This window comes from Callospermophilus lateralis, chromosome 7 (assembly GCF_048772815.1).
Source record: "Callospermophilus lateralis isolate mCalLat2 chromosome 7, mCalLat2.hap1, whole genome shotgun sequence".
Classification (NCBI taxonomy): domain Eukaryota; kingdom Metazoa; phylum Chordata; class Mammalia; order Rodentia; family Sciuridae; genus Callospermophilus; species Callospermophilus lateralis.
The window spans coordinates 136,604,462-136,614,558 of record NC_135311.1 but is presented as its reverse complement, the minus strand read 5'-3'; the positions used below and the strand labels follow the sequence as shown (position 1 = coordinate 136,614,558).

Sequence of the window (10,097 nt, the reverse complement as noted above, 5' to 3'; positions counted from 1 at the left end):
TGGGGATGGAACCCAGGGCCTTGCTCGTGGCTCAATAGCAGAGTGTACACATATTTTTATATTTTGTGGTAGCAGGGATTGAACCCAGGGGTGCTTAACCACAGAGCCACATCCCCAGCCCTTTTTATGTTCTATTTTGAGACATGGTCTAAGTTACTTAGGGTAAGTTGCTGAGGCTGACTTTGAAAGCGGAATCCTCCTGCCTCAGCCTCCTGAATCGCTGGGATTACAGACTTGTGCCACCATGCCCAGCTGTATTTTTTATTTTGAGACAGAGTCTGGGTAAGGTGCTTAGGGCCTCGCTAAAATTGCCGTTTTTGGCTTGCAATTTGCAATTGTCCTGACTCAGTCTCCAGCATCGCTGGGTTTACAGGCTACCACACCCGGCTCTTTATTTTTTATATTTTATTTTGAGATGAGATCTCACTAAGTTGTGAAGGCTGGAGTGGGGATTTTAAACAAAACCGTTCAAGGAAACTCCCCAGAACTGGACCCCTTGGTGCTGACTGAATGTCCTCAGGGCTAGCTGTGGTGGAGCCTTGCCTGGCCTGTGAGCACGTGCTTGGTGTGCACGAGGCCCTGGGTTTGATCTTCAGCACCACAGAAAAACATGTCGTAGCTGGATGTGGTGGGGCCAGCCTGTAATCCCAACAACTCAGGAGGCTGAGGCAGGAGAGTTACAAATTCAAAGCCAGCCTCAGCAATTTAGTGAGGCCCTAAGCAACTTAGTGAGACCCTGCGTCGAAATGAAAATAATAAAGGCTGGGGATGAGGCTCAGTACCAAAAAATAAAATAAGCAACAAATAAATAATGAAAAACAAAGTGTCTCCAAGGGCCCCGAGAAACAGATAAAAATTTAGACATTTACACATACCATTTCAAAACACTGGAGGGAAAAATCATGTCCTACAAGGAGAGTAAGATAGCAGAGGGGGAAGGAAACTCCTAGAAAATCACACTCAAAGGGTCAGGAAAAGGGACACCTTGAGGGCTGAGGCTGTGGCTCAGCAGTGCAAGGTGCTGGGTTCAATCCTCAGCACCACATAAATAAAAACAAATAAAAAAAATAAAGGTATTGTGTCCAACTATAACTAAAAATAAAAAAGGGGGGACATCTTGAAACTCTCAAGAGCTAGAAGGGTTGTACAAGCCCACACTTGTAATCCCAGTGACTCAGGAGGCTGAGGCAGGAAGATCGCAAGTTAGAGGCCAGCCTCAGCAATTTAGTGAGAACCTGACTCAAATTAAGAAAAAAAGGCTGGGGATGTAGCTAAGTAATAGAGCACTCCTGGGTCCAGTCCCCAGTACCCCTCCCACTGCCAAAAAAGAAAGGAGCTAGAAGGGTACGGTAGTCTGACTCTCAGATGGCCTCTGGTGACTCGTGCTTTGGGGTGTCACACCCTCTTGTGGTCTTACACATACAACCAGGCCTTCTGGGCAGAGTACTGCTGAAGGGCTGGCGTGGCCTGGCCACACACGACGTGGCAGCGTCCACTCAGCTCTTGGAGCACTTGTTTTGGGGAAAGCTAGCCGCCAGGTCAGGAGGCCACTTCAATATCCTCTGGGAGGAGCTGAGGCCTCTAACTGGGGTGGAATGTCTGGCCACCCACCTGTGAGCTCAGAGTCCTCCACCCAAGGCTTTACCTATCAGTCAAGCAAGCCTGAGGGTGGAAAAAACATTTTCTTAACATGTCAAAACTTAAAAGCTTGCTTTCCACGTTCCTTTCCTCAGAAAGCTACTGTGGGATATGTTCCACTAAAACAAGGGGGGAACCAACAATGAGAAGACTTGGGGCCCCTGAGAGGGGCTTCCACTGGGGTAGTGAGGAGGCTGTGGACAGATCGTCTAGGAAAATGAAAATAAGCCACCTGTTGAGCCTAAAGACCATAAAAGGAGCTTTAGACAAGTGTGAAAGTTTAAGGGTAATCAGTGATGAATTCATTAAGAACAAAGGAAATGAAAACCAACCAATGACCAAGCTCCTGGGAGCTGTGTAGGAGGTCAGAGCCACAGAATCCCCTCGTCATCCGGGCCAGCGTGAGCCAGGCTCATGTTGATGTCACAGTGCAAACACTGAAGACCCAGCTAATCCAGACCGAGTTTCAGCTGTGGGGAGTGGGGCAGGGGCAGGGAAGGAGTCCTCATTTTCCCGAGCTGGAAATCAAGGGATTATGGTTTGAGCTGTGTGCAGTGGTGCGCACCTGTAATCCCAGCTCCGGAGGCTGAGGCAGGGGGATTGCAAATTCAAAGCCAGCCTCAGCAACTTAGTGAGGCTCTAAGCAACTCGACGACATCCCGTCTCTAAATAAAATACAAAATAGGGCTGGGGATGTGGCTCAGTGGTTAAGCATCCCTGAGTTCAAGCTCTGATACAAAAAAAAAAAAAAAAAGAGAGAGAGAGAGAGAGAGATTATGGCTAATATAAATCCAGAAGTAGTAATATGAGCATGTTATCTAGAGACACAAAAATAAGAAACACACAAACCAACAATTCTCTTCCACTGCAGACATACAACCACACGAGTTGTTTCCACGAGTTGTTCTGCCCAGACACCAGCTGAGGCTATCAGGAGATGGCGCTGTATCCCACAGGGTGAGGGCTCAGTCCCACAAGACTGGCCCCACTCTGATGCCGACCTACTATAAATCAGAGGTTCCTCTGGGACCCTTGGGTTCCATGAATTTGCTAGGACAGATCACAGAAGGCGGGTCAGCACCTGCACTGGGTTACTCTAAAGAGTGTTGCCAAGGCTCCGCTGACACTCACCTGTGAGCCGAGAACCTGCAAGCCACCAGATCTCTTTGCTTGGAGTGCTTACAAACCAGGTGTGGTGGCACCTGCCTGTAATCCCAGGGACTGCAGAGGCCGGGGCCAGTTTGAGGCCAGTCTTAGCCAAACTCTGCCTCAAAAATCAAATAGCTGGGGGCTGCAGCACACAGCTGTAATCCCCGCGACTCAGGAGGCTGAGGATCACAAGTTCGAAACCAGCCTTGGCAACTTAGTGAGGCTCTAAGCAGTAGTTGAGGGCCTTGGGTTCAATCTCTGGTGCCCAAATAAAAAGGTCTAGGGATGTAGCTCTGGGTTCAAGCCTTGGTACAGGAGGGAGGGGGAATGAAACAAGAAACAATAAAACATACAAACAACAACAAAAAAACCTTCAAAAGTGTTTACAAGGCCTAAACTCCACTCCCTTCCTGAGTCCTCTGGCAGATGGGGCTGTAAATCCTGTTCCTCTGATCACCCCATCTGCCCCGTGGCCCTACCCTAACTCACCTCATTAGCATACACTCAGGTGCCTTTAAAAGGAACGGATTTAGAACCCAGAGTTTTATGACTCTGTGTCAGAAATTGGGGACAAAGACCAAATATATTTCATTTTATATCACAGAAGATAAATTCCAAAATAATCAGCTCAAAGAGAATAAGGGATTGCTTCCAGCAAGGACGGAGTGCCTGGTGTGGATGGCCAGGCCAGAGAACGATCTGAACCCTTCAACCAGGGATGCAGCTAATTGAGAAGAAATTTTGCTGGGCACAGTGGCGCGCACACCTGTGATCCCAACGGTTCAGGAGGCTGAGGCAGGAGGGCCATGAGTTCAAAGCCAGTCTCAGCAAAAGCAAGACCCTAAGCAACTCAGCCAGACCCCGTCTCAAAATAAAATATTAAAAAGGGCTGGGGATGTGGCTCCGTGGTTAAGCTCCTGGGCTCAATCCCTGGTACCAAAAATAAAAATCAGGTAGGATCGAGTTTATTTCCCTTGTCACAAACTGGGCTGTTTTGCTGCCCTCTTCAGACTGCTGGGACCTTGGGGGGACCTGGGTCCCATCTTCACCAAGGCTGCTGCTGCTCCAGCATATCAGTCCCCTGCCCATCCCAGGGCAGGACCTTGAAGATGCCCCTTTGTGGTGGGTGGGAGAGTTCGGGTCCCTCCACCCTGCAGGGGAGGCTGTGCCCTGGCCGTCCACACCAGGAAGGACCGTTTCTGCCCTGGACTCTTCTCCCCTGCAGACAGGTGTCCTGACACAGGGATTGAGGACGAGCCCAGGGGGCGCTCTACACTGAGTTGCAACCCCCTGGTCCTTTTTATTGAGACCCCCAGAACTTCAGGGCCTAAGGTTGCCCCCACCTTTTCCTCAGCAGTGACCCCTGCCTGGGCCACCCTAGAGACAGGGCTGCCGGGAAGTGGGGAGTGGAGAGGGGTCTGGGCAGGTCCCCTGCCAGGAGCCCTGGCCTGCAGGGGTGGGATGGTTCTTAAAAGGGTGGCTGCCTGCTTGGGACCCCTGTCACCTTGGGTATATCACCTGCCTCACCTTCAGGGTGGGGAGGGGATAGCTCCATCCTCAGAGGACTGTGATCAGTAAGATGCCTGGTCCCCAGGCTGGAGCCTGGCCCTGCTGGACCCTACAGGAAGCAAGTGACAGCCTCCCTGACCACCAGTGGCTGTGCCCTGTGGCCGCGGCTGCTTCCTGGCCTCACTGGGGCCTCCCTGAGAGTTGGGAGACACCAGGGAAGACCCCAGGCCCCTAGCCTGGCTTCTAGGACTGCCTGGGACTAGGGGGTAAAGGGGAAAGATTAGACTGAGGTCAGACCTGCTGTGGGGGCAAAGGTCAGAACACGTTCAGAGACCAGTGGGCCTACGGGGGTGGGAGGAAAGCAGGGTGGGCAGAGCCCAGAGGGGCAGTAGCTGGCCTGAGGCCAGAGTCCTGGTGAAGCTGGGCCCTGGCTCCCCACCGCCATCATTCCAGATGTCCCCGAATCCCTCTGTCAACTCAGGGCCCTAAGGTGGAGGCCCAGGAAGGAGAGAAATTCCAGTGCCACCCCCCAGCCAGGGCTACTCCCTAGTCCCAGCGTCCTTGTCAGCCCCTCCACGGGACCCATCCCTGACCAGGCTTTTTCAGGCTGGTCTCCAGAGCCGGTGGGGCCAGGCCCTCGTTTCCCAAATCTGCACCTGGACCCAAGTCCCTCTTGGTGGCTCTTATATTCAGTAAGCCCCTGTCCTGGACAGCAGGAGGACGAGGCTCCCGGGACACTGAGGGCCACAGGTTCAGCACCTTGGAGAGGTAACAGCCGTGTGTACTACCACCCCTGCGTTCAGCCTGAACCCCTGGGGGTAGCTGAAAGGAATGTTCCAGAAGGAACTGAAGGTGGAGGGTGGGGAGGCAATGTTTGACTCAGGCTTGAGCCAGAACCCGGCCAAGTTCCCAGTGTGCTTAACAGGTCCCACGTAACTGAGCCCTCACCCTATCCAACCAGCCCCCTCTGGGTCACACCCAGTGCCCACCTGGTGCAGCGGTGGCACTTTTCATCTTGTGAGGTGGAAATCCTGGGATACTCGGGGCAGCCCCAGGAGAGACTGAAGCCCTTTTAGCAGCACCCCCCACCCTCTCAGTCCCAAGGCCCTGGTCCAGGGGTATGAACCTGGGACTTTGCTAATAAGGGTTCCAATGGCTCATCAGCTTCCTGGGACAGATTAGGGCTGGTTTGGTGACTGTCGCATCACTGGCCGAAGGTCAAGGGGCATGCAGACCCTCACTCACGGCAGCACCCACAACCACAGATGGGGCTCCTGCTGGGGCTGGCGACGGTTGGGGACACAATGGCAAACTTTGTTATAAATACACGTGTTTGCTGAGGGGCGAGAGGGCAGAGGCGCGTCTGTACAGAGCTGGTCTAGGCTTGGGCAGAACGCCAGAGAGACAGACAGACAGAGTGCCCAGCAGGGCAGGCCGGGCAGCATTCCGGGGCCTGTAACACTTGGTCAGTGGGCCAGAGCTGGCGGGGGTCTGGTCCGGGCCGGGGCCTGGGCACGCTGGAGACGCCCCGTCCAGTCCGCGGTCCTGGGCGGCACTGCAGCGGCTCCGGTCAGCGCACGTCGTGCAGGGCCTGGTAGGACAGGGGGCCGTCAGGGGACGCTCAGGGCTGCATGGCACCAGGTGGCTCCGGAGCCCGGCGGCGGCGCTCACCTTGCGGGCGAACTCGGGCAGCACGAAGGCGGCGCGGTGCACGTCCGCGTTGTAGTAGCGCAGCGCCATGTGCTCCACCTGCGCCGGCGACAGTGGCCGCGCCGGCTCCCGGAAGTTGGTGCTCTGGGGACCCAGGACACAGGGCATCAAGGCGGGGCTCTGCCCACCGGCGCCCGCCCTGGGGGCAGCCGCCAGCTCACCGGGTTTTTGCTGCAGAGCATGAATCCGATTTGGCCGCTGGGGTAGGTGGGGATGGAGCAGTAGGCGTAGGCCACCACGGGGAAGAGGGACTTGCAGAACTGCCGCATCTCCTTGATGAGGTCCAGGTGCAGCCACTGGCACTCGCCTGGGGGAGGCCCACAGCGTCAGCCCGCAGGGCCACCCGCCCCTGCCCCCTCAGCTCCCGGCAGCCTCACCCTGGCAGCAGAGGATGCCGTCCTCCTTGAGCGCCGTCCTCATGAGCTGGTAGTAGGATTCCTTGAAGAGGCTCTCCGCCGGGCCTTCAGGGAGGGGATGGACACGCCGAGGCTGAGATCTCGGGGCCACCCACTGCCATCTCACCACAGGCCCTCACAGCTGCCCAGAGGTGGAGCTCACATTTCAACCCAGGTCCGTGGGATTCAGGACCTGGCCAGGCATGGTGAGGCTCACCCCCTCAGTATGTGAAGGGCCCTCTACTTCATTAATCCCATTCTGGGGGGATTCTTGTGGTCAGAAAAACACTCTAGCCTTGGTTTTAGACTAGAACCTGTGGGGCGTGGTGGTGCACGCCTGTAATCCCAGCTGCTCAGGAGGCTGAGGCAGGAGGATGGGAGTTCAAAGCCAGCCTCAGCAAAAGTGAGGCGCTAGGTAACTCAGTGAGACTCTGTCTCTAAATAAAATACAAAATCGGGCTGGGGATGTGGCTCAGTGGCCAAGTGCCCCCAAGTTCAATCTCTGGTACCGCCCCCCCGCCCCCAAAAAAGGACTAGAACTCATTCTCTACCCCAATGTAGGCCAGTCAAGGGCAGAGGGGAGGCCAAAGAAGAAACTGGACCCTCAGTGGGCCAATGCCTAATCCCCACTCTCAAGTCCCCGGACCTGTGAACTTGGGGCAGTGGCCTGGTCTCTTCCCTCCTGTCAGGAGGGTAGCAACTGACGAGGGAAAGTGTAGCTGTAGTCGCAGGGACCCCCTGTCCTCTCCTTCAGAGGCTGACTTTAGAGCAGCAGCGGCTGCAGGCTGTGGAGGCCTCAGCCCTTGCTCACCCATGGGGTCCGAGGAGTCAGTGATGATCACATCGAAGGCATCTTGGTTCTGTTTCATGAACTCAAAACCGTCGCCCACATGCAGGGTCAGCTTTGAGCTGGAGTAGCCAACAGCCATGCTCGGCAGGAACTGCTTGGAGACCTGGATGACATCCTGAGGAGGGAACAGGAAGGGGCAGGAAGGAAGCTGGGCTCTGGAGCTAGTCAAGTGGACTCCCAGGAGTACTTCTGGGAGCCTGGTCACCTTGGACCAGCCCTTCCTTTTTGGAACCTCAGTGTCCACACCTTTAAAATGGGGAGAACTCTGGGACACAGTTCCTCATGGGAACGGGGTGCTGGCTCTTGCCTGCAGCTCAGACCTCATCTCCCACTACCCCTGTCCCCTCCCCACAGGCCAACTACCCCAGCTGCACCGCTTGCTTCCCATTTCCTATGTCAGAGGTTGCAGCGCCAGACCCTGGCTGCGAGAACTCTGGTCTCCGCCCCACCAGCGGCTTCTGCTCAGGCTCCAGCTTAAATGCTGCACGGGGAGGCCTGTCCCGGTTACCCTGCACTCTTGGGCCTGTGTCTTCCCACCTCCGCCACACTCCCTGGTCTGTCAAGCCTTATCACATCCCCCTCTGAGGTCTTCTCCAACTTGTAACATCATCGCCCAGGGTAAAGGACACTCCTGTCTACAACTGGACCCCAGCACCTCCAGCAATACCCAGCAGAGTCAATGAGCACTAAAAACAGGCCCAGTATAAAGAGTCCTACTAACTGGAAGTGTCCCGAGCCTATTAAGAACTAGCACCGTGGAGCTCTGCGTGCCATTTTCCCACAGAATCCTCCTCCCAGCACGGTGCAGCACCATGCCCAGGGAGCGCAGCCAGGTCTGGGCGAAGCGGGACAAGCAGGCATGCACTCACCTCATCAATCTCGCACTGGACCACAGACTCTACGGAGGGGTGCTTCACCACCTCCCGCAGGACGCCACCATCTCCGCCTCCGATGATCAGCACCTGGAGTGGGGGATAGTCAGAGGCAGGGGTCCTGAAGGTCTGAGTGGCAAGGAGCAGGGCCACCCTACAGAACCATCTGGAGCAGGGGGTTCTGGGCTCCGCTGAGCCACGAGCCGCCTAACTTCATTCACTACTCTCAGAAATGCCTTCCAGCCTCAGCAACCTGGCTAGGGCTGTCCCCTTTTCCTGGAAGCCCCTCCCAAGGTTGCTCTAAGGTTCAGGGCTCAGGGGGACTGCTCCCCAGAGGCAACATCTGCCTCCATCCACCCAGGGACTCCCCTCAGCCTTGCCAGCGCTTTCTCTGACAGGCCTCTAGGCAGCATGGGCCAGGCATGGGCATGTCCGGGGCCTCTTCTAGCCCAGCCCTGCTCCTCAGAACTCACGGCTAACTCCGGGCTGGAGCAGGGTACCTTTCGGGGGTTGGGATGGCTGCAGAGAGGCAGGTTGGCTATCATCTCTTGGTAGGAGAACTCGTCCCTCTCCGTGCACTGGATGACGCCATCCAGCACCAGCACGTTACCGTAGGTCTTACTGCGGGTGGAGTGACAGTCGGGGGCCTGAGTCTTCTGGGGTGAGGGAATGTGCCCCAACCCCGCCACAGGGTCTCAGGGGTAAGTCGAGAGGGTGACGCGTGGCAGGGATGGCAGGCCAGCCCACGGGGTGGGACTCGGGGTCTCCTCGGCTGACGTGTCCTGGGACTGACACGTGGAGCGTGGCGCACACTGGCTGCCTCCTGCCCGAGGCCTGCATGGAACGCCTCCCCCAGCCCCTGGGCACGGGTGCACGGCGGGGAGTGGGCCACGGCAGGAGCAGGGCCTAGTTCCTAAGAACTTCTGACAGTTCTGCAGGGGGCGGGCGGCAGGCAGCGCGCTCGGGGGCGTCGGGAGGAGGAAGGCAGGACAGCGGCTCGGCCAGAAGGGGTGGCTGGGCCGGAATTAGGGCAGGACGAGGGCCGGCGGGGGTCAGAGCTTGCAAGGGTCCCGGAGCCGGGCAGCTGCGGTCTGGCTGGGAGCCGGTGGCGGTACCTGCGGAAGACAAGGATATCCTGGTACCGCGAGCGCCGGTGGTGGAGCAGCTGCTCCACCTGGAGCGACAGGGCCTGGCCAGGCCACAGGCTGCACGTCTCGCGGAACCAGCCCTCGCGGATGGCGGCGGGGCCGTCGGGGCCGGGCTCCATTGCGGGCGGCGCGGGGCGCGGGCCCGGGACTGCAGGCCGCGCGGAGCCGCAGCACAACGGGACCAGCTCCGCCCGCCGCCCGCGCCGCAACCTAACCCGGCCTGAGGGGCGGGGCCTGCCGGTGGTGGGCGGAGCCCTAACCCTCCAATGGCGAAGCGGCAGCGGGCCCGCGGCGAATCGGCGGCGCGGCCTCGCCGGTCGCTCATTGGCAGCCAGTCCGCAGCGCGCCGCCAATTGGCTGAGGCGCGCTGTCCGTCGGCGACAGCACGGTAGTGCGGTCTGCTCCGGGGCCACGTGGGGGCAGGCCGGGGCTGCGGCCAGGCGGTCCGGGTCGCGGGCAGGTTCCGGGGCGGGCTGCGCGGGCGGAAGGGGTCCGGGGTCTCTCCTCCGGCTTCGCGCAGGCCAGGCCCTGCTCCCTCGCAGGGGTCCGGAGGGGCCGAGGGCCGCCCGTCTAGGTCCGGGCGAGCAGCTGGGGGACTCCGGAGGGAAGGCGCGGAGCGTTGGGGCGCTGGGACCTGCTGGCGGGGGCTCCAGGCTGTGGGCTGCAGGAGCGGGCGGCTACATTGTCAGACCAAGGGTTACGATGTTGCCGCGGCGGGAGTAGAATGTATCCTCCTGCGTCCGCAGGTGTGGCTCCGCGGTGGAGCCACGGGTCCCGGGGTTAGTTGGGGCTCACTGAAGATTTTTTTTTCTTTTAATTTGAAAGG

At 57.9% G+C, this 10,097-nt stretch overlaps 1 protein-coding gene across 1 annotated transcript; it reads right to left on the bottom strand.

Moving 5' to 3' along the window:
• Positions 1–5,609: 5,609 nt before the first annotated feature.
• Positions 5,610–9,467, bottom strand: Srm (spermidine synthase). Its single transcript, XM_076863376.1, has 8 exons — positions 9,239–9,467; positions 8,624–8,744; positions 8,121–8,213; positions 7,213–7,366; positions 6,384–6,467; positions 6,168–6,313; positions 5,968–6,090; positions 5,610–5,887 (listed from the first exon to the last, which is right to left on the bottom strand). Exons 1-8 carry the CDS (start codon positions 9,388–9,390, stop codon positions 5,867–5,869), a joined length of 894 nt encoding a protein of 297 aa, XP_076719491.1. The 5' UTR covers positions 9,391–9,467; the 3' UTR covers positions 5,610–5,866.
• Positions 9,468–10,097: the final 630 nt, after the last annotated feature.